Source organism: Vanacampus margaritifer, chromosome 6 (genome assembly GCF_051991255.1).
Source record: "Vanacampus margaritifer isolate UIUO_Vmar chromosome 6, RoL_Vmar_1.0, whole genome shotgun sequence".
Lineage (NCBI taxonomy): Eukaryota > Metazoa > Chordata > Actinopteri > Syngnathiformes > Syngnathidae > Vanacampus > Vanacampus margaritifer.
The window spans coordinates 26,337,976-26,361,423 of record NC_135437.1 but is presented as its reverse complement, the minus strand read 5'-3'; the positions used below and the strand labels follow the sequence as shown (position 1 = coordinate 26,361,423).

Here is a 23,448-nt window from a genome sequence, read left to right as displayed (position 1 = left end):
ACTATTATTACTACAAATATTAAAGCAAAACCTTGTGGTTATTATAAACACACAATGTCAATGTCAATGCCACAAGTAAAGGGGGAAAAAAATCGTTCAAATGACCATCTTTATCTGGATCAGGGGTGGCCAAGTTCGGTCCTCGAGAGCCACTGTCCAGCCTGTTTTCCATGTCTCCCTTCTTCAGCCCAGCTGAATCTAATGACCAGCTCATCAAGACGCTTTGCAGAAGCATGATAACGATCCGATCATGAATCAGGTGTGATAGTGGAGAGAAACATGAAAAACAGGCTGGATAGTGGCTCTCGAGGACCGAACTTGGCCACCCCTGATCTGGATGATAATTCTCAGGCAGTAGTTATTTATATTGAACTTGTGCAGAGTAATCCTTTTGATGCTCACCGAGCTGTAGAGAAAAATTGTTGTTACTTTTTATGACAAAAAAAAAAAAACGACAGAATTTTGGTCGAGGAGGCTCCACTAAATATGTTTGTTGCCTCAAATCAAGTCATTAGCTGATTTTGACTCTAGGTGCAAAGTTAGCAAACCTCCTCATCAAGACCTACTTAACGTAGCGGGTCAGAAAGGCGCCTTTGGCTCCATATTGGGGCTCCATGTGCACATATGGGGCGGTGTGGCGTCCATATTGTGTTAATGGAATGAATTATAAAGGCTTTTTGCGTAAGCACGGTGTTTCTGGGCCATATCTGTGATCTCGGAACCCTCACCCTATAGCGAGCAGATGGCATGCAACATGTAACTTATCGCGCCGACTGCCTCACGGCAATGACGCACAGACGCGCGGAGGCACAAGTGTGCATCGAGGTGATGCCAAGCAATTCCACAAACACCGTCCTTGTCCAACGCACAGTGGGGGGATTATGAAAATGGCTTCATCAGGGTACATTACTTTATATTGCGCTTGATTTTGGCCGCAGGCCCGGAGTTGATCACTGCTGCCAAGCTTTGCAATAGCAGCCCTCGCTGCGGTTAGCTAGCGCTGCGCTCCCAGGCCACGTAGCCGCTAACGAACCCTCGGCGCGGCTCTGTCCGTCAGTGCGCCGTAAACGAAACGCTATATCGGCTCTTCAAGGTTACAGACAGCTAACGACGCGAGTCTGCCCGCTCCGGCGTCGTGTCTGTCAGCTCAAGTTCATATGCAGGGGGCTCCGCGGCGCTATTTGACGCCGACGCTAAATATAGCAGGCGACAGATGCCGCTCGATGGGGCACTGCCCGAGCTGACGGAGTGCAGCTCTGCAGGCAAAGCTGAGCATGCAGACGTGACTTTTTCCTCTGGTAGGCCAAAGGTCATGATAATGTTCAAAATGGTTTCTTCTTCTTCATGCAACAATCAAAGAAAATGGATTGTGGTTGTTTTTCTTCTAAGGATGAACTATGATACAGCAGAAGTAATACCTCCCCCCCCCCCCCCAAAAAAAACCAACAACTTCATTTTCAAGAAAAAGCTATTCGTTTGTGCACAACTGTACGGTGTAAAAGGCGTAAAAAGGTTTGATGCCCATAAAAACCAAAATGTGGCCATTATGATGTTTTGAATTTTGGTGACGATTCATAGCATTTTTCAGTCATTAATCTATAGTTGCGCTCATAAATGTATATCCCCTTGGCCGGGTTATGTAGACTTATGAGCAAAACCGTTTGGTTCTAAATTTTTCCTTATAATTGCATTGCTAATTTTCCATTCTTTTCTCATTTCTACTTCCTGATCGTAACATGGCCATCGCTAGTACACTGAAAAAAAAGGGGATTGATATTTACTTAAAATCTAGTAAAGTTTGTTCACATCAGAAATTCTAGTCAAACTCCTTGTAAAATGTACTTTTTAATTCAAATTATTTTTTTTTTCAGTGTGATGATACCTTGAAATAAGGCCTCGTATTGGCCAGATGCCAAAAGCTGCCATCGGTTTTTTGCCCTTCTTATTTGGCTTCAAAACGCGGCCATTTAAAAAGGGGAAGCCAGGTCACGTAAGCAGTGAGTTTGCCCCAGCATGGAGATCTTCTTCTCAGCCAGGAACTGTTGGATGCTCAGGCCAATTTGGCCAGGCATGTTGTCATGGTGAAGCTGCCTTAACTTGTCCATTTCGCGAAAAACTGCAGGATCTGCTGGTAGCTAATCTGGCTCGCACAGAAGCGGAAAATTCAGTTTCAGGAACTTTTCTGACAGTTTTGTATATTATACTTCATACAGAGCTGATTGAAAATGTAATGTGTGTCAATGTCATTGGCTTTACATTTTATTGCTGTTTTGGAAATCGTTTCCCGGCCTAAGAGGCAGTGGCAGAACGAAGTGTTCTCATTGGCCTAAGAGGCGGTGGAAGAATAAATTCTGCCTAGCAACAAGTGGCACATGCTTTTAGGCCTGTTGATCTTCATTGCTGTTCATGCTTTCCTTTAAATTCTTTTTTTAGTGCAAATGAGAATTTTAGAACGCGTGGTAGTTGTTCCTGCTGTGTGCATTATTTCTCCGTATACGTGTTCATGTAAACACACCCTTTGCAAATCCAGTCGAGCAAACTGTACTATACACTCACACTCCCTTGTTTGCATCCCACACAAGTGCGTGTTAAAAGTCTTTGTGTACATGTGACTGTACGCAGCGTGTGAGAGATGAGAAGCAGCTGCCAAGGCTGGGCTGGCTGGAGTGGTCGGGGTGACCCCCACCGCTTGCCCTGTCATTACAATCATTGGGCTCGTTTTTCCCTTCTTTTTTTTTTTTCCTTTCTTTTTTTTTTTTTTTGAAGCTCCAAAGATATGGCTGTGGGGCCGCGGAGGGACAGGCGAGCTCAGTGTAATCCCGCGCTCTTCACCTGGCATGTTTACGGCCCCGCCGGTTGGGAGGCTAAGCTGCTTGAGCCCCCCCCCCCGTTCATCTCACTGTTTGACACGCTTAGGTGTGTGCGCGCGTGCATGCACACGATAATAATTTTCAGATTTTTTTCACACATTTGCTCCCAAGTTCAACCATATCTGCCTCATGTGTAGGTGACCGAGAGGTCAGCCTGTCTGACTTTGCGCGCAATCCCCCTGTGGCTCGCCAGCTTCCCCCCCCCCGTGACATGTGTAACAGGACCTGCCCGTGCCGCTTCCTCCTCCCTCGCTCCTGTACCCCCTCACCAACACCCCCGTCCCCTCTGGGCCTGGTATAAATAGATGGCTCATGTCTGTTGTGCTACTCTCGGGCGCCTGCGGAGGAGCTATGCGTTCGAAACGCTCCATCTTGTCGATCTGGATTCCTTCTGTCGACACCATCACGCGACAAACGTGTACACAGTAAATTCTCTAGAGTCAATTTGACTCTATTTAGAGTGGGACCAATTGGGAAAAAAACAAAATTAAAGTGTAGAACATGGGAAAGTCTCCACATATGTATGCATTAATATTACATTTATTATAGCTAAATTTTGATGTGAACGTTTCTGCTGCGTTGCGCCTGAAATTCCCCCAGTACAGACTTTGCACGTAAGGGGTGGTCATTAATCGCGCATTAAAAACATTTGTGGCAACCCTGGAGAAGCCACGGGGTCAAATTTGGCCCCTATAAATTCTGCTACTCAAATAACAAAGACCTTTTTTTTTTTTTTTTTTTTTTTTTTACAAATTTCACTTCAAAAGTCCAGAGTGCCACTTCTGACCCCTGTATGGGGCCATCTAGTGGATGAATATTGCACTTACATGAGCCAGAGTGGTGGTGACAAGATGGCTGGCAACGTGCTGTTTTGTTGAGCTGAAAATCAATCCAAACAAAACCATCTTCTCAGCAAACCATCAGATGGTAAAATCGTGTTTTTTTTGTTAATCTATTTCATATCCTGTTGCAGAATGCCTAGGAGTATGTTTTATATATATATTTTGATAAATTAGCACCTCTGAGCTAGTTCAAAAAAAGGGGTTAAAATTGAAAAAAATTATATTTTGGTGTTCAGTGAACTTATAGCAGTCATTTAATGTATAATTCATAATTTTCCCAAGAAGAAAAGGGTTCTTGGGTTCTCCAGGGTTAAAGGAACTGAAAATTGAACGCACTCATTTTGACACCGCTAGTTAAAGCAAGGCTGGAAAGCCAATACACAATTGTAGCTATTTAATTCTGTCGTGATAGTGAAAAGAGAAGACGTTGTGGACCTTGTCTGTCGAAACATCCAGATGCTAGAGCCGCCCACCGCATTGACCAAAGAAGCCCTTAGATCGCATTACAAGGTTAGAGCACTTCACTTCACTTTGTCCCATCGCTGCACTGAGACCCAGTATTGATCGATAGCACTTAGACTTTAAGTGTGATTGAATTAAAGCGGCTTTTTGAAGCGCGCCAATCTTTTGCCGCTCGAAGCGCTGATGGACTTCTAACGTCGTGTGTGGCGCGTTCGGACGTCGCTAGCGCCGTCGCGCGTTTGTGTGACATGACGAGACGTTGAGGTGGCCAAAGAAAGCAGTTGGTCAGCCGCTCGCCGAGGTGCCCGGCCAAAGCGGATATCGGTTACACGCTCTCGGCTTTCACGCGTCGGAGCCATCTTGCTGACTTTGCGCACTTCCAAGAAGCGCTCCTAGCGAAAGGGGGGTGTTTTTAGCCTGTTAGAGCCACGCATGCATGCTTGCATTAATGTGCCTGCGTGCAACATTTTCCTGTCACTGGATGATAGCAACTGGCCGCACTTGAAAGCGGACGCGGGGCCAGACTGGACTCGGAGCCAGCTGCTATATTAGAATTGAGCGATGTGCAGTCAGCAGCCTGACAAGACTGCATGCCTCGACCTTCCCTTCTGAAATCATGAAGCGTGGGTCTTATGTATGAAATATGGACTGTGGGGCTGGGTATGGATTTTCATTTCCTCAATTGATTTGATTTCGATTCACGAGAGTTCAGTTCGATTCAGTTTAGATTCCCCCCCCCCCCCCCCCCCCCCGATTCGGTTCACTTCAGTTCAATTCTTCTTAAATGTCAAGTACGTGATAATTACTCCACAAATATTAAATTCCAAAGTAAATTTTGCGGAGGCAGTAACTGTCTAAAATGATTTAGTTTATTAATGAATGTAATATGTTATAAGCACTTAAATGTTACACAAACATTGACATCAGCAAGGATGAGATGAACATTTTCATAATCTAATTCAATAATTGTAAATATAAATTAACTCATTCACTCCCATCCATTTTCACTGAAGCAGTCCCCTTCGCTCCCAGCTGTTTTACTGGATTTTGACTGCTTTTGCAAGGCCAACAGAATATTGTGTTCTATTACTATAAAAACATGGAACCTACAGTCTCTCTCTTTTTTCATCAGGATTTTTTTTTTTCTATCTGTTTCCGTTTTGCAGCGATTAGCATTATAATAATGCTAAGTTTCATCATCATTCACAAACCAGTTTAAAACACTGGGGAAAAAGGGCTTGTTGCAAAATGGCCCTGGTTGATCTCTTATACTCTGCTGCCACCTGCTGGACCCTTATTATTACTATCATTGCTTTAGGCGACCTCTTCAAGTCGGAGGCGGCATCAAAGCCTTCTGTATGCTCTAGCATAATTTTATTTATTTATTTGTTTACGTATAAATACGTTTTTGGGACCATGGCAATATTTAATATAGAATGTTTTTATACGTTTTTGGGAGCAAATGAGTTAAAAAGATTCTGAAATGTCTTAAAGTGTGCAATAAATCTGGTCTTTCATAAATGTAAAACAATACTTTTTAATTAATGTGAACAGTGAATTTCAAGAAAAATGTGGCCTTTGAAATTCAATTTTCTTAAAAATGTACGGGAAAAAGAGATGTATAAAATAATTGATTCATGGTTTTATGAATTATTAAATTTTCTTAAACCCAATCAACTGTATGATCAACAATCAGACCCACAAAGATAGGAATTCCGTTTCGATGGTGCCAATTAGACCCTGGAACAAATTAATTCTCTTATTTCCAATGAAGATTTTTTTTTTTTTAATTGGAACAACTTGAAAGTCAATCAGCACCACAGAACCAAACGTGGCGCCAATTTTCCGACTCCCGTCGCCAGCCCAACTCCATCGGCTTCCATTTTGCTCCCGCGTTGACAACATGTTACTTGTCACGTCAGCATGAGAAAATCCAGATAATGTCTGGTGGGATACATTGTGGTCATCCACATTCATACATTTCTGGATCTGCTTTGTGTCAACTCTACCACCCTGCCAAAGAACAGTATGAAATGTCACGTTAATAGCGTCTTCATTGCTGCTCCAATTGTTAGCACTTTCCAAAAGAAAAAGGACATTTAGCAGCTTTTTTTTAATAGCATGCTAGATGTTAGCATGCAAGCTGCTAAATTTCCATTTTTGGGGGAAAGTGTCACTTTCCCCCCCCCAAAAAAAATTATTATTAGAGTTTTTAGCTTGTTAGATGTTAGCATGCAAGCTGCTAAATTTCCATTTTTTGGAAAGTAGTAACAATTGGATTGGGAGGAATTTGCCCTAAGAACAATATGAAATTTCGAGTTAATAGCATATTCATTGCTGCTCCAATTGTTAGCACCCCCCCCCCTCCCCCCCAAAAGGAAATTTAGCAGCTTTTTGTTTTTTAAATAGCATGCTAGATGTTAGCATGCAAGCTACTAGATTTCCTTTTTTTTTTTTAAGTGTCACTTTTCCCCAAAAAATAACATTGCAGTTTTTATCTTGCTAGATGTTAGTATGCAGGCTGCTAAATTAGCATTTTTTGGAAAGTAGTAACAATTGGATTGGGTGGAATTTGCCCTAAGAACAAATTGAAATTTCGAGTTAATAGCATCTTCATTGCTGCTCCCATTGTTAGCATCCCCCCCAAAAATAGAAATTTTGCAGTTTTTTTTTTAATAGCATGCAAGCTGCTAGATTTCCTTTTTTTTTTTTTTTTTTTAACTCTTTGACTGCCAAAAACGTTAAATAACGTTTAGTAACTGCGGGGGAGTGCCAAAGACGTTAAAAGACGTTTGTTTCAAAACAGAGGTGAAACTAACCATTTTCTATTGTTGATTACTCAAAAACGGAATAAGGTAGAAACAAACTTTTTTTTCTGATGAAAGATGAGAGTCCAATCTTTCATTTGGTAGTATGTGTGTTTCCATAGTCCAAACACATAATTTTCTATGGACCTTGAAAGATCAGTCAAAATGCTTAAAATCGGCTGGCACTGGGGACAACCCGTTTCTGAAAACGTCTGGCAGTCAAAGAGTTAAGTGTCACTTTTCCCCCCCAATTTTATTTTATTTTTTTTTAAATGTGGTTCCATTTTTTTTTTTTTGGGGGGGGGGGGATGCTAACAATTGGAGCAACAATGAAGACACTATTAACTAGAAATTTCCCACTGTTCTTTGGGTGATTTTTTTTTATTTTTTAAACCTTTCACCCAAAGAACGATATGTAGTTTCTCGTTGATAGCATTTTCATTGCTGCTCCAATTCTTACCACTTCCCCCCCTCCAAAAAAAAGAAATTTAGCAGCTCGCATGCTAACATCTGGCATGCAAAAAAAAACAAAACTGAAAACTTTAATGGTAATTTTGGGAAATGGTGATTAGAACAGGAGAAAATGTACTTGTAAAGCCAAATGAGATTGAGGTGATAACTAATCCAATTCCTAATATGCTAAAACAGTTGGTATGCTAACATATCAAGACAGAAACATGAGTAAAAGAAAGGTCTATGTCCAAATAAAATATATTAAATATTTTTAAAAATGCAAACCGTTGGTGGTATGCTAAATTTATAGCAAAAAGCAGAAAACACTAAAACAGATTGACAAGGATTCAAATGTGAGACACGGGTGGACATTTTATGACTTTTTTGGCTGTTTGTTTGTAGACGTCCTGGATTATCAATGAACAATTCAAATGGTTACCTAAGACTTGAAAACGTTATTTGAAGTGAACGATGATTTCCCTCTGTGCTTCTTTTAGATGGAGCCGCCGCCGCCGCGCTGCGCCGACGTTGCGCCGACGTTGCGCCATGTTGCACCTTCTTCTTGGTGCAGAGGAGGTGAGAAACACATTGTGAAGCTTACCGAGCAAGAAGTCACACGACTGTAATGGCAAATACAGGCTAGTTTGAAAATGTGACAGTTGGGACGTGCTTTCGAGCTATTGGCTCACAATGGTATGTTACATTTTTGTATTTTTAATATTTACATTGAAAATGATTTGTTAGTACAGTAGAATTACTGGAATGGTATGGAAACATAAAATGGAGAATTTCTGAAAATATTATAAGAATAAGGTTGTGTCACTCCAGTGGTCACATGAACACGTTCACTGCCATTGACGGCTATAGACGTCAAAAATTCATTTGAACTATTTTTATTAGTTTAACATTTTTCCCCCACTTTTGCTAAGAGTATGAAAACCTAGATTTTTTTTTTATTATTTTAGTAGAACAGATATAAAATTTGTGATTAATCGTGAGTCATGCAATTACGATTAAGAATTGTAATCGCCTGACACCCCTAATTTTTAATAATCTCCCCCCCCAAAAAAAGATTATTAAAATTTTGATATATATATACATATTTATTTATGTTTAAAAAAAAAATTAAAGATTATTAAAAAATTAGGGGCATCAGGCGATTACAATTTGTAATCGTAATTAACCGCATGACTTCCCTAGTTAACTCACAGTTAATCACAAATTTTATATCTGTTATAAATGTACAAAAAAAAAAGTGCTAGGTTTTCATACTCTTGTTAACAAAAATGAAAAAAAAAAAGTTAAAAAGAAATAGTTCAAATACATTTTTGACGTCTATAGCCGTCAATGGCAGTGAATGTGTTAATTAAAGCAATGGTGGTAAAATGGCCATCATGTCGTGTGAATGCATGTGTAGAGTAACATGTTTTTGTTTGTCAAAGCGGGTGCCTAGCGTGAATCGGCGGATGCAGCGAATATTGCCAGACTGTCCTTTGGGGTGAGGTAGTAGGTTGTATAGTTTTAGGGTCACACCCTTCCTGACAGATAACTATACAACTTACTGTCTTTCCTGAAGTGACTGTAATGTCGTCTGATGATTGGACGGACATCTCACAGGACCACCGACGACGTTCTCTAAACTGCGGCTCCTCCTAATGGCGGATCGTGGCAACTGCACTTTTAGCTTCATTGCACTCGGTGACCTTTTATGTTGCCGCGTTTGTTTTCCTCAGCCCAGGATGTTTTAATTGTCGTTGGGTTTGTTTGTAGTTTACATGCACTTTGCGTGCGGCGCTCGTGTGGCGTCCCGCCGTGTTCCTGATGTTCGTACGGGGTGAGGTAGTAGGTTGTGTGGTTTCAGGGTAGTGATGTTGCCCAATCAGGAGATAACTATACAACCTACTGCCTTCCCTGAAGGGCAGCAATACGTCGCCGGGCCGACTTGACACGGACGCCCACGGTAGGCCGCAACTGTCCGCGACCACCAGCAGGTAAAGGCTTATATATATTTTTATTTTATTTATTTTTTTATTATTATTTATTTTATTTTTTTGCTTAAGATTTTAATAAAAGGTATGAAATTAAAGTTGTGTGTGTTGCTCATTTATTTATTCTTTGTATGTGATGATAATAAAAGTGCTCTAAAATGTATGTAATAATTAGTCATATGAAAATGTAATACAAATGTGAAAAGGAATCACAGCTGAGGTGAGATTCAAACCCAAGGACCTTGACTGTGAAGCAAATATTGTAACCACTAGGCTATGGTGTGGGATAGTCGAGCATTAGTCCTTATCGCCCCCAAACGGCATTTTATTTGCTGTACACAAAAAGCCGAACAATGATAATAATTAAAGCACTAGAGAAGGTAATTTTGTTGTCATGAAATAAATTAATTGCAGCTGTATTGTTATTCAACAAATTAATTAACTCATTCACTGCCATAAAATAAAAATAATTTTAACTCTTTCTATTATTTTAACTTCCTTTTTTTGTGTGTTAAGAGTATGAAAAATAAGAAAAAAAATTACATTTCGAACAAGTACAAAATTTGTCATTAATTGTGAGTTAACTAGTGAAGTCACGTGATTAATTAAGATTACTAATTTTAATTGCCCGACGCCCCTAATTTTTAATAATCTTTTCTTTTTAATCTTTTTTTTAAACAAAAGATTATTAAAAATTAGGGACGTCAGGTGATTAATTTTTTTAATTGTAATTAATTACATGACTAGTTAATCACAAATTTTATATCTGTTCTAAATGTACAATAAAAAAAAGTTCTAGGTTTTCTTACTTTTGTTAACAAAAGTAGAAAAAAACGTTGAACTTATAGAAATAGTTCAAATTAATTTATGGCAATGAATTAATTTGGGATATCAAAAAAGCTTTGGATAATCCATTACGTGCATCTGCTGCATCACAGTCGAAATGTTGTTTTTTTTCTTTCAAAATGTGTTGTTTGGCCTTTTGAAAAAATAAATAATGCTCAGTTTTGATGTGATAATTATAACTTGATTGTAACTGGGCTGCATTGCGTCACCCTGTTCTGTTTCTAATATTTTGACCTTCCGATCCAGCTAAATACATGACCAGAAGAAATAAGCATTCAATTTTCTCCAAGCTGTCACATAAGTGTCAAGGTGAGCCTAAGCTGTCACGACATCACACTGCCATACACATTCATGCATGTACAGCATACGAATAGAAAAAGTCTATACACCCCTAATCAAAAAAAACCTTTTTGTATTATAAATCAATCGTACCAAGATGAATATTTCAAAACCTGTGTGACCTGTATTGCGTAACTCATTTGGAAAACAAATCTTTTCGAGGGGAAGCAAATGTTGCGCAAGTGTGCACACCCTCAGAACCTGCAACATGACTGCGTTCAAAATGAACCAATCACAGCCAAGCACGTTAATAAGTGTGAGGGCACACGCAACTGCCGCTCTAATAAACCACAAAAAGTTCAGCGAACAGGCACACACACCACGTGAAGCGATTAAAGTCTGTAAAAAAAGAGTTGAATGTTTAAATTTGAGTGACGAGAATGGCACCAATGTGCATCCTCATCTGTGCCGGAAAGCCTGTGAAACGTTCGGCATCCGCTGGTGGATGTCAATACCTCAATATGCAATATGGACTGATGAAAAAGAAAAAGCCATCAATTAAAGAAAAAAGGCTCTTCCATTCAAAAGCCATCATTTTGTCAAGCTTCTCAAGTCGTTGGGCCATCAAAGAGAGTTATTGATCATTCAGCGGATTTGATTGAAACCATTCACATGATAAGCTAAATTCACGACACGCTCGTAGAAAATATATTGATAAATAAATGCTAGGAAAATTGTATGTCTTGAGTACTGAACATTACATGCATATTAATGAATGTTCACTGAGCAGAGGTCTTTTGTATGGCATACACAGTATTCTACAGCGCCATCTAGTGTTTATTACATTAGCTACTGTATACTACTGATGTGATAAATATAATAAAAATAGCTGTGTTGGTTTTTTGAAAACATTTGTTTTGCCTTTTATATTTCAAAAGGATGGCCATTATTCTTCTGAATCATAATAAAAGTACATTTATTACAAGTTTCAGTCTACTAAAATGGAGGTGGTCAATTTTATTAAGCCTGAATTTTCTCCACAAATATACCATGATCCAAAATATATATTATCAAATAGACGCTTCATGGGTTGGAACAAGTGACCAAAATGGCGTACACTAAAAATGTCTTAAAGTGCCTTAATTGTGTTTTGTACTTAGTTTTTTATCTTCCTATATGTTAGCATACCAACTGTTAGCATGTTAGCATTCTACCATGGGTTGGAACAGATTTTTTTTTAAATCAGAAAAATAATGTCGCATTAGTTTGCCATTTTCGTCAACTGCTAATATGACTACTAGTGATTATAATTAACAATTATCCTGATATGATTATCAATAATAATAAAAGTGCTATACCTACGGAGGTGTGTGTGTGTGTGTGTGTGTGTGTGTGTGCGCGCGCGTGTGCGTGCGCGTGTGCGTGTGTGTGTGTGTGTGTATTTCAAAAGAAATATTCTATAATCCAAAATTAGCTATGTTAGAGTATTCTGTTCCAAAAATCTAATTTGCAACAAATTTGCAATGACCATCTTTTAATCAGTAGGTGGCAGCAGAGATTCGTTTATGCTCCACGCCCAACTATGACCCACCTCTGTGAACTTCAAGTGGGTCATCCAGTATGCTTTATATGTACCAATGACAATCAAAACGAGAATATGAGAAATATTTTGATACACGCTTGGAAACAATTAGTAATTCTATTGTTGATTTGCAAATTAGTTCATCTTCCTTCAAGCATTTTATGGTCATTCTGTCACATATTGACCCAGTTTTAAAGATGTAAACCATTAGTCACATTGCTACATAAGAGTTGGGATGCTAACAGATTTATCACAATATAGAAAAGCACTAAGGAAGGAGATATGTTGAGAAATAATCCAAAGGCAAGTGACCAAAATGGCGTATACTAAAAAATTATTCTAAAGTGCCTTAAGTGTGTTTTGTACTTAGTATTGTATCTTGCTATATGTTAGCATACCAACTGTTAGCATTCTACCTATCATAGAGGCTCAACAGGTTCCCAAACTCACAAAACAGTCCATTCAGGTTGTTAGCATGTACAATATAAGCATGCTAGCTGTTAGCATTATTGGTTTTTTTATTTTGTAGGGTCAAAGTTTAACATACTTCCCACAATGGCCAACAAATACTCGGTTTACAGATTAGCAACGGATAGCAGCCCCGTTTAAAATTTCAGATCATGTGTTCTAATTTCATTCACTTTTGCCTCGATTTTTCTTTTCCATCGAGCACACGCGCTGAGATGCCTCAACCGGCTGATGTTGAGCAAAGCGTTGCATAATCTTCACTTGTCAGGTGGGGTCACAGTGGTCCCATGGCCCACACTGAGGGGGAGTCGAGGGGGTTCTTCAGCAAGGAGCTGCCACCAGGAGGCAAGCCAGACGCTTTTGAGGAGCCAAAGATGTGTCCAGAATGTGATGAAGGGCTGAAATGAGGAACGGGATGGGGAAACGGGCACAGAGGGATGCTAGCGAGGTTGTGCAAAGACAACTTTTTTCCCCCCCCAATCAAACTGTTAACATGTTAGGAAAACGTGACCTCTTTTTCAACTCATCTGTGGTTTTCCATCTTTCTTGTGGTGTCATTGATTAAATATAATACATATATGTAAAATGTCTAGAAATGCTAAATTTTGATTGACAGTCTTGGAGATAATAATTTTAAAGTCCCTGTGAAGTTAGTATACAAATTGAGATTTGTTTCTAACTCAATTAAACATGTATGAAGATGATTTATGGAAAAGTGCAGAGACAGAGAACTACTCAGTACAGTACTCAGTTGTGGATACTGTATTGCTAAAACGAGGCGCCCCTCCCACTAATATAAGAACTTGAAAGCCTTCATTAGCAACTTTGCATCAAGCACAATTGCGACATGCAGTTAGCTCGCTAGCTAGCTATGCCTACACTAAAAATGCAGTTACTTGTAGTCTCCTGACTTGGACACTTCATAGTGCCTCGTTGTTGGCCGCGTATTTCATTTTTCAAAATGCATTTCTCAATGTATAAAAGATACAGTATTCAACAATGAGGTAAATCATAAAATACACATACTTGACCCCCCCCCCCCCCAGTGCAAAGGCATAAAAAAAATAGCATTCAAGGACGGCACAAAACTGCTCAACAGCAAACCATCGTTAAGTGCAAGAACTCATTTTGTGCCTTTTTTTCCTCACAAAAATGAACTCGCTCGAAATTGTAATATTATTGAAGTACAATGTTTGTTATGCATGTCAGTCCAAAGCCGCAAAAAAAAATAAAAATAAATTCAAGACCATATGCAAGCGCAACTAAGCCATGTCTGCCATCTAGAGGTAGATGGTGATATTACAACTTACAACTATACCGTGAAGGATAAGGACCGGGCTGGCTTATGAATAATGTAAATCTGTATTTAATTGAGTGCCATTAAAATTTATTGGACCGTTTTCCCCCCCATTTTGTTTATTGGTTGTCAGAAACAATGGCATAGACATTTTTTTCTTACATTTATCCATCCATCCATCCATCCATTTTCTTAACCGCTTTTCCTCACAAGGGTCGCGGGGGGCACTGGAGCCTATCCCAGCTGGCTTCGGGCAGTAGGCGGGGTACATCCTGAACTGGTTGCCAGCCAATTGCAGGGCACACAGAGACGAACAACCATACTCACAATCACACCTAAGGACAATTTGGAGTGTTCAATTAACCTGCCATGCATGTTTTTGGAATGTGGGAGGAAACCAGAGTACCCGGAGAAAACCCACGCAAGCACGGGGAGAACATGCAAACTCCACCCAGGAAGGCCGAAGCCCGGACTCGATCTCACGTCCTCTGCACTGGGAGGCGGACGTTCTAACCAGTGAGCCACCGTGCCGCCCTCTTACATTTATTCTTTGCCAAAAATATTTTTTTATTTTATGTTTTTCCACCCTCTTGGCTGTATATCATCGATCGATTTGTAATCTATTTTATTTCCTGCATTGTATTCCTTTTTTACGGATGAACGTAGGGTTATGTGAGGACAGCCTTCCTTTTGGGAGTATTTGAGTGAGTGTCTCAGCCCCCTCCCGCCTCTTCCATTTTTGTTTTTTTTAAAGGGGCCGCACCTTGGTAAATGTAAACTTCCCATTGGCTAAAAGTGTAGGTGTGTCTCTCTCAGATGCGCGAAATAGGGCGGGCTTTCACTGAGCGCTTTTGCAGTCGTCACTTCCGGCGGGCGTGAGCCTCAGCGTAGGTCCGCTGCTTTTGTACGGACGTGCTGATTCCCTTTTTTTGACAGCAGGCAGGCAGGCAGCGCGGCAGGGGGGGGGGGAACGAAACAAGGACGTGGCCGGGCTCTGCTGCTCTCTCCTTCGGCCTACGTCTTCTTTATTGACCCGCTCCTCGTTCACACACCCGGGCGACATGCTGGTTCCGGTTCGAGCGTCATCTAAAAAGGTAAGACGTCTGCTTTGCGGCTCTTTTTTAACGTGAGCTGTGCACACCGACGCACACTGTTGTTGATGTTGTTTTGTCATGCACGTGATTATTTAAAGGCGATGTCTGTGCATGCGCTTATGTGGCGCTTATGACAGCTTTGTCATCTGCAGGCACACTTTTAATCTGATTTCAGTTTTATTATTATTGTTGTTGCACGCCTGCGCAGAACGAGTGCAGGCTGCTCAGTGATGTCAGCCAGCCAATGAATCAACACAATGGCTGCGTCTGCTTGTGCAAAGCCATTATTACAGTAGAGTAACCGTGCACAGCAAGCGATAGCTTGTTTGGAAAATGAACTACCTTAGTGCATATGCACGAACTAAACAGGTAACGACTACTGCACACTGATTGTTTACAAAAGTATCAACAGAGGTACCAAATTCCTCAAAACAGCCAAAGCACATGGCAATAACATCAAAATGAGACAGATCGTAAAAAAATCAAAATCTTAGTTCTCCACCATCACGACCAACATTAAAATGCAATAGCACGACCAACCGTTTTATTTAGGTGTGTGGGAGCAGAAAGGAATTACACATCTCCACCATCTCTTCTCAGATAATATGTTTATATCATATACATCCTTGCTCCAAAAATACAAAAAATAAAACGGAATTTTTTTACATTATCTACAAGTTAAAAATATGATAAAGAAAAAAATTCCAACACTTCGGGATACGCTCCAACCGCCTGTTTTAGCTAAAGATATTAACAAGCTTTCTCCGACAACAACAAAAAAACTTTCAAAAATATATAAGTTACTTTCATATACCGATAACATGTCTTTACCCATCTCGAAATGGGAGACAGACTTTTCTATAGCTCCGGAATCTGACTTTTGGATTCAAGTTTGTAAAAACGCATTTAAAATGACAAAACACACAAAATTACAACTTATCCAATATAAAATTATTCACAGAACATACATTACTCAATACATGATGAAGAAAATGGGACTCTCAGACTCCGACATTTGTCTCCAATGTTTACAAAACACTACAGACACTTATGTTCATGCTTTATGGTTATGCACTCCGGTTATGTATTTCTGGACTAAAGTCTGAGAAAAACTTTCCGCTATTTTGGACTGTAGGATACCTTTATTTCCAAACTTGTGTTTGCTAGGTGACCTAACAACAACTGACTGACCACATAAACAATTTCAATCTACACTTGTAGCCCTTACTATCACTAAAAAAAAAATTCTTGTTAACTGGAAAAATAAACAAACTCTGAATATCGACCAATGGTCTAACCTCCTCATAAATCACATTTTAATGGAAAAAAATATCTGCCTCAAATAAAAAACAAATATCAAAATTGATAGAAACATGGTCTACGTATATAGAATTTTTTAACCTAATTCTGGTTACTTAATTCTGTCTGTTAGCGAGAGCCACTACATCGTGATAACTTACATTGATGTTTCTGCATTTGGCAATTTATTATTATATTATATTATTAGTATGGGATTTTTTTAATAGGTTTTAGGTGAACTGATGAATACACACACGCTCGCACGCACGCACACACACACGCACATACACATACTCACCCACATACAAAAAAAATAAAATAAAAATAATAATTAAAAAAAAATATATATATAGATATATATATATATATATATATATAATAAATAAATAATAATTAAAAAAAAAAAATATATATATATATATATATATATATAAAAGGAGAGCAATGATGACATGTCAAATCGAATGAACAATACTGAGCTCTCCAAAAGAAAAAAAGAAAAAAAAATGCAATAGCACAGAAGGCCTAGGAGAGATATTTGATTCCAAATATGATAATATTGTAAGCCACTGTAACGCTATCCACGTTTAGAATATGAATAAAATAGAAAAATAACACTAATGGTTCTTTTAAGTCTCATTGCACATACTTGTAAACCATTATAAAAGATTAAATGCAGATGTATTGTACGCACTTTACCGGATCAAAGCAAAGTTAAACGCTGCAACAATATGCGCAGTTTGAACATTAAAATCAGTGATTCTTTGACATACCACTAAAGAGATTTCACTTTGAGAATCACTGAGCTAATTGCAAAAAAATGAAAGTAAAAAGAATCTCATGATCTTATTTCAAAACATGGGGAACAATGCCACCACGATTGATTTATAGAATTATATTGAAATAATATTTCTGAGTTAATATTATGACTTGTCGCTAATCTCTGTAGTATGAATTTGACCTTAAAAAAAAATTGACAGGAAAATTGATATGTTCAATATCGAATGTTTCTCTAATTGCTTTTAAAAGAATCATTTTGGGTTGAAGCTTTTTTTTCTTTTCTTCCAGAGCTCACCAAGTAGCCACCACCTTTCCTCGAGTCATCATGAGAAATTTTGTGACAAACTTTTAAGAACCTGCATGCAAAATGTTCAGTTTCTCCTCGTTAATCTGATTTTTATCTCGCTGATTGATTGCGTCTTTGATTGATTGTTTGAGGCAGCGCCACCAAGCCCAAAAAAAGGTCAAGCTCTCTGCTTCCTTGGTGAGCCTAAAAGTAAGAGTGCAAGTGATGAACTGACTTATGCTCGTTCCAGTCCACTTTCTAAATGTATGATTATGATTTTTACTTTTTTGAAATTTTTAATCATAATTAATCGCATGACTTCTTCACTAGTTAACTCACGATTAATCACAAATTTTATATGTTGAATAGAAATAGTTCAAATGAATTTTTGACGTTTATAGCCGTCAATGGCAGTGAATGAATGAAAAAAAAAAAGGAAGGAAAAGATTATTAAAAATTAAGGGGGACATGTGATTAAAATTTCAATCGTAATTAATTGCATGACTTCACTAGTTAACACAACTATTAATCACAAATTTGATATCTGTTCTAAATGTAAAACAAAAAAAATCTAGGTTTTCATACTCTTGTTAACAAAAGTGTGTGTGTGTGTGGGGGGGGGGGTGTTGAATAGAAATAGTTCAAATGCATTTTTGACGTTTATAGCCGTCAATGGCAGTTAATGAGTTAAGAATGTTTTTTTAATAAAGGTTTCCAAGATACAAAATGTAGTGAAATAATGAAAAAAACCCAACAACAATTGTCCTTTATTTTTTGGACAAACAAAATATTTTGACATAATATATTTTTTTTCTATAATTTTACTGTATTAAGTGCATTGGTGTCAAAGTCAAGGCACGGTTCTGTCATTCTGATTCTTAGACTGAGGATTCGATTGACGTTGAAGTCATGTTCAGTGGCCTTTTCTATGTAAATGTTACTTAGTTTACGTTAGCCGTAAGTTATTGAAGATATGTACTCAATTCTTCATATGAAAGCTAAAAGGAAAATAACTTTTTGGGCTGCTATACAATTTGTCCCAAGTTGGAACCTGAGCTGCATAATTTACATAGTTGACCTTAAAAAAACAAAATGAAAGGCGGGATTTTCTCCTCTTATGTGGCGAAACTGGACATTCAGGTTCTCGCTCCCCGACAGAAAAGTTGCAGATGTTTAGGATTGAGTTGGCTGAAGAGGCCTAATGTCAGCCGACTCAGCAACAACCGTATAGTTCCACATGCCTGCATTTAGCACTACGAGTGGTGAAAGATGTTCGCATCGGGACCGGGCATTCTATTTTGCAGGGCGAGCTTTGTTTTTATTAACACGTTGTTGTAGGTGTGTGAGATCGGAATGTGGCGCTTTCCAAAATATGCATAAATTATTTGCAACGTAAGCATGCGGATCCGCGGATCGACCCTATTAATGCAAGCTTCACATCATCGAAATTACAACGATAGTGACGTATCTGTAAAGGTCTCAGTATGCTCTATTAGACATGTGGCCATCATTAACTCATTTACTGCCATAAATTCATTAATAAAAAAGAAAAAGATTATTAAAAATTAAAAGCAAGAAGCGATTAAAATTTGTAATTGTAATTAATCGCATGACTTCACTAGTTAACTCACAATTAATCACAAATTTTTACATCTGTTCTAAATGTACAACAACTTTTTTCTAGGTTTTCAGAGTCTTGTTAACAAAAGTGGGAAAACATGTTAAACTAATAGAAATAGTTCAAATAAATTTTTGACGTTTATAGCCGTCAATGGCAGTGAATGAATAAAAAAAAAAAGGGGCGTCAGGTGATTAAAGTTTTTAATCGTAATTAATCGCATGACTTCACTAGTTAACTCCCAATTAATCACAAATTTCATATCTGTTCTAAATGTACAACAAAAAAATGTTAAACTAATATAAATAGTTCAAATGAATTTTGGACGTTTATAGCCGTCAATGGCAGTGAATGAATAAAAATTTTTTTGTTAGGGGCGTCAGGTGATTAAAGTTTTTAATCGTAATTAATCGCATGACTTCACTAGTTAACTCCCAATTAATCACAAATTTCATATCTGTTCTAAATGTACAATAAAAAATGTTAAACTAATATAAATAGTTCAAATGAATTTTGGACGTTTATAGCCGTCAATGGCAGTGAATGAGTTAAATATGTGAAATAATGACGATGATTTACCGCTGTTACCAGTTTTACTCGTATTTTGGAATGTTTGTACTTTCTTTTTCGTCCAGTATACTTATCAAGCTAACGCTATTGTTTAATCTTCCTGTGCTAGCTGCTAACTGGCTAGCAGATGCTTGTTACTTATGAACAAAAGGTGGATTTTTTTTTTCTCTTTACACTTGGGTGTTACGTTTGTTGTATTATCCTCGTTATCTATTTGTCAAGTAATGTTTAGAAATGTGAATTCATAGATGATGAATGAAGCCCATCGTGTTAAACTTCCTGCGCTAGTTGCTCGCTAGCTAGTTTACGTTCATTCACACCTTTGGATTATTTAATCTTTGAATCAATTGTGTATGTTTATGGTATGCAAAATGAGACATGGGTGTGATTGTTATGAGACATGAGTTGAAGTGGGATTTTCCATAGCTAACAAATGTCGGCCATTTGTAACTGGCTATTCTTTGTGTCCACTAAGAGCCTCTTAAGCCCACCCTGGCACGTTTCACCTTTTGAACATTGTCTATACAACATGTTATGCCCCCTTACGCGAGCGTCTGCTTTTTGTTGTGCAACTTGTGACCTCTATCAACAAGCGTTTGACCTTCATGCAGCTCCCTCTGAGCCTTCCATACGCTAAATTCCTTGTGGGATGGGGAATAGGATTGAGACCCTCCAGCCAGACTTACTGTAAGCAGCTCTGGAGGAGATTTGTCTGTGCTAATGAACACCCAAGGGTCACTGTATGCTCAAAGTGAATTAGCTCCTGTTTGAAGGAAAATCTCTCCAAACGTTTTGAACTCTCTTTTCCGACGGCTGTACACGGTTTTATATTGCTAGAAAAATCCTTATTAGCCACCTTTACAAGGCGGTGTCAATTATACGGCCGCGGGCCAGAACCGGACCGTCAGGGGGTCCAATCTGGCCCGTGAGGACAAAACACAAACTGCAGTTTTTCACTCAAATGAGCTGTTGGTGGTAATTTTGTCCACTGCAGGGTGCACTGACGACGGCTTATGAAATTTGGCTTGTACTCTTTCACATGATGTTGCAATTAGATGGTAATTATTCGCACAAAACACAGGAACTATTTTGAGTTCACCTGTTGTTATTTGTACATTATTAGACCACAGACATATTGGTCCACTTAAGATCAAATTCGGGTTTAAGCGACCCCTGTCTTAAAATGATTTCGACACCTATGCCTTTAAAACCTGTAGGTTTGTGTTACTGTGGTATGAGCAACAGCTAAATGTAACTTCCAATTACACTCATTAAGAAAAAAATAGCAATATTGGGCTAATGGGTGCAATTTCAGGATGAACCTAAAATTCATTTCCGGTTTTGGGATATGGGTGCTTGTTGTGTAGCGTACTGTAACCACCTAAGCACTTAGTCTGGTGGTTCGCTTTTCTACAATATCACTTTAGCTTAGTCGTTAGCATCATAGTCTTCTCCTGTTCTCTGTTCTTATTCTGTGTGTCGCATGACCGTAGCAATGATTCTTGTCGGAATTGGGCCTTATTTATCGCCATAGAGGCGAGGAATAGTGACTTAGAAGAACGGCTTCACGTGCCGGAAAGACAAACGGTTTAGCCATGCAAGCTAGCCAGACGCAGCTTGTAGCTGGAATGGAGGAAGTTAGCTTAGAGCCTAGCGTTCCCCCGAGCAGCCGTGAAATCAGACAGGATATAATTTAATGTATTGTCTGTTTGTTTTTATCATTTTCCGTATGTTTATGAGCAAAGCCTATTTTTTTTTTTCTGATTGTCATTTGCACATGGTCTTTACTCCTTAACAAATGAGCTAAATAAACTAAACAATAAACATAATCAGGCTATTGAACGGTAGAAGTTGGATATGGATTTTTTCCGTATCCATAAAATGTGAGCTGTGCTTGCTTTGTTCCCATAGCCTCCGATGCACTTTATATAAACAGTGCATTGGCTGGTCTCATTAGCATTAGCATGCAAAGAAAGGTTAAAGCAGGTCAAATTGCTGGTGGATGAGAGTTGCTATTTGGGCCTGTTTACACAACATAAGACAAAGCCAGATATCAGATGGTATAGCTTCTTTGTGGTTTGGTTTATGATGTGATCATGTGTCTCATCAAAGCATAGCACAATGGAAGACGCGCTGCTTTGACTGCTTTCTGGACAATATTTCAAGAAAGAGAACATTTGGTTTCCAAGTACTAATGACAAATTGGTGTCGCCAGCATCAATCAGACCAGCATCTAAATCCCACTTATTTATTTATTTTTAGGTCCATAAGAGCGTGAAATGTTTTATTTTGAAAATCAAATGCTTGTAGGGATCCCATTAACTCATTCACTGCCATTGACGGCTATAGACGTCAAAAACTCATTTTAACTCATTCACTGCCATAAATTCATTTAAAAAAAAAGATTATTAAAAATTAGGGGCAAGAGGCGATTAAATGTTTTTAATTAATTAATTAATCACATGACTTCACTAGTTAACTCACGATTAATCACAAATTATATATGTTGTAAATGTACAATAATAAAATATTAGGTTTTCATACTCTTGTAAACAATAGTGGAAAAAAATGTTAAACTAATAAAAATTGTTCAAATGAATTTTGGACATTTATAGCCGTCAACGGCAGTGAATAAATAAATGTAAAAAAAGAACAAAAATATTATAAAAAATTCTGGGCGTCAGGGGATTTAAGTTTTTAATCGTGATTAATCGCATTAATTCACTAGTTAACGTGATTAATCACAAATTTTATGTACAGTAAAAAAATCTAGATTTTCAACACAAGTGGAATAAAATGTTAAACTAATAGAAATAGTTTAAATAAATTTTAGACTTTTTGAGTGAATGAGTATTTCTATTAGATAACAGATATAAAATTTGTGATTAATTGTGAGTTAACTATTGAAGTCTAGCGATTAATAAAAAATAAAAAAAAATAATCGCCTGACGCTCCTAATTTTTAATAAATTATTTTAAAATTTCATTCACTGCCATTGACGGCTATAGATGTCAAAAATCTATTTTAGCTGGCTTAGCAGTAAATGAGTTCATTACAACAACATTCCTCACAATTATGAGTTGTATTTCAATCATTTGTTTATGCTGTTCTGCCAAAATATCGTTTTATGGTAAACTGATCTGCGGCGCAAAAATGTTCGTCAAAGCCAAAAACCTCCATGTCTCACCGTGAGCACGCGGCAAAACGGGGCGACTCGGCACTCGGGTGTCATGCCTTTAAATGTAATCAGAGATACATGCAGCTGTCATAGCAAATAGAAAGTGCGCGTCTTGTTGGATGGTCTGGCTGGGATTGTGATGGCTTTTTTTTTTTTGTGAGCGATTGCGCCACTGCTGTCTGCTGTCCTCTGCTGCCACAGCATGGAGGCCGTCGAACCTCGGCGCACAACAGCTGGTGCGAACGTTACAAAGCCCCACTGAAAATTCTCTCCCCTTTGGCAGTGCAGCCTTGATGTGTTCATTGTGGTGGTCACGTTGACACTATTTTTGTCTGTGGGGGAGAAGGTAAAGGTGCATTGAGTTGACAGGAGTGTGCTTCATCACGTCCATGCGTTCTAAATCCATTTGACTTTAAAACTGTCCTTCTATTATTAACTATAGTTATTCTGGATTTTTTTTTCAGGGATAGCTTTCTTCCAAGAATCCACCATTTCTTTTTGTAGGGATGTTTGATCGCATTTTTTCCTTCAGACCAGTACCAGCACGAGTACTCAACTTTTGAGTAGTCACCGATAACAATACCACTAGTACTTTTGATATATAAAATTTCCCTTGAAAAAACAAAACAATGGCAGATAATTTTCTATAACCCAATACTGCATATATCCTTAGAATTTCATGAAATTAACGGCAATTTAATTCTTCTAATTTCTAGTTCCTGATGGTAA

At 38.3% G+C, this 23,448-nt stretch overlaps 2 protein-coding genes across 3 annotated transcripts in view; both read left to right on the top strand.

The window, feature by feature from the left end:
* Positions 1 to 9,520, top strand: part of LOC144053068 (uncharacterized) — a 49,803-nt gene extending 40,283 nt beyond the window's left edge. For both annotated transcript variants that reach the window (XM_077567090.1, XM_077567092.1), the window contains exon 5: positions 7,932 to 9,520. In XM_077567090.1, the coding sequence (XP_077423216.1) occupies positions 7,932 to 8,060 (129 nt within the window). In that variant the 3' untranslated portion in view covers positions 8,061 to 9,520. The remainder of the gene's footprint in view (positions 1 to 7,931) is intronic.
* A 5,259-nt stretch (positions 9,521 to 14,779) lies between these two features.
* The window catches only part of pparab (peroxisome proliferator-activated receptor alpha b), a 40,432-nt gene continuing 31,763 nt past the window's right edge, over positions 14,780 to 23,448 (top strand). Inside the window, exon 1 of the mRNA XM_077567713.1 lies at positions 14,780 to 14,988. The gene's annotated coding sequence lies outside the window, so the exon portion shown is untranslated. The remainder of the gene's footprint in view (positions 14,989 to 23,448) is intronic.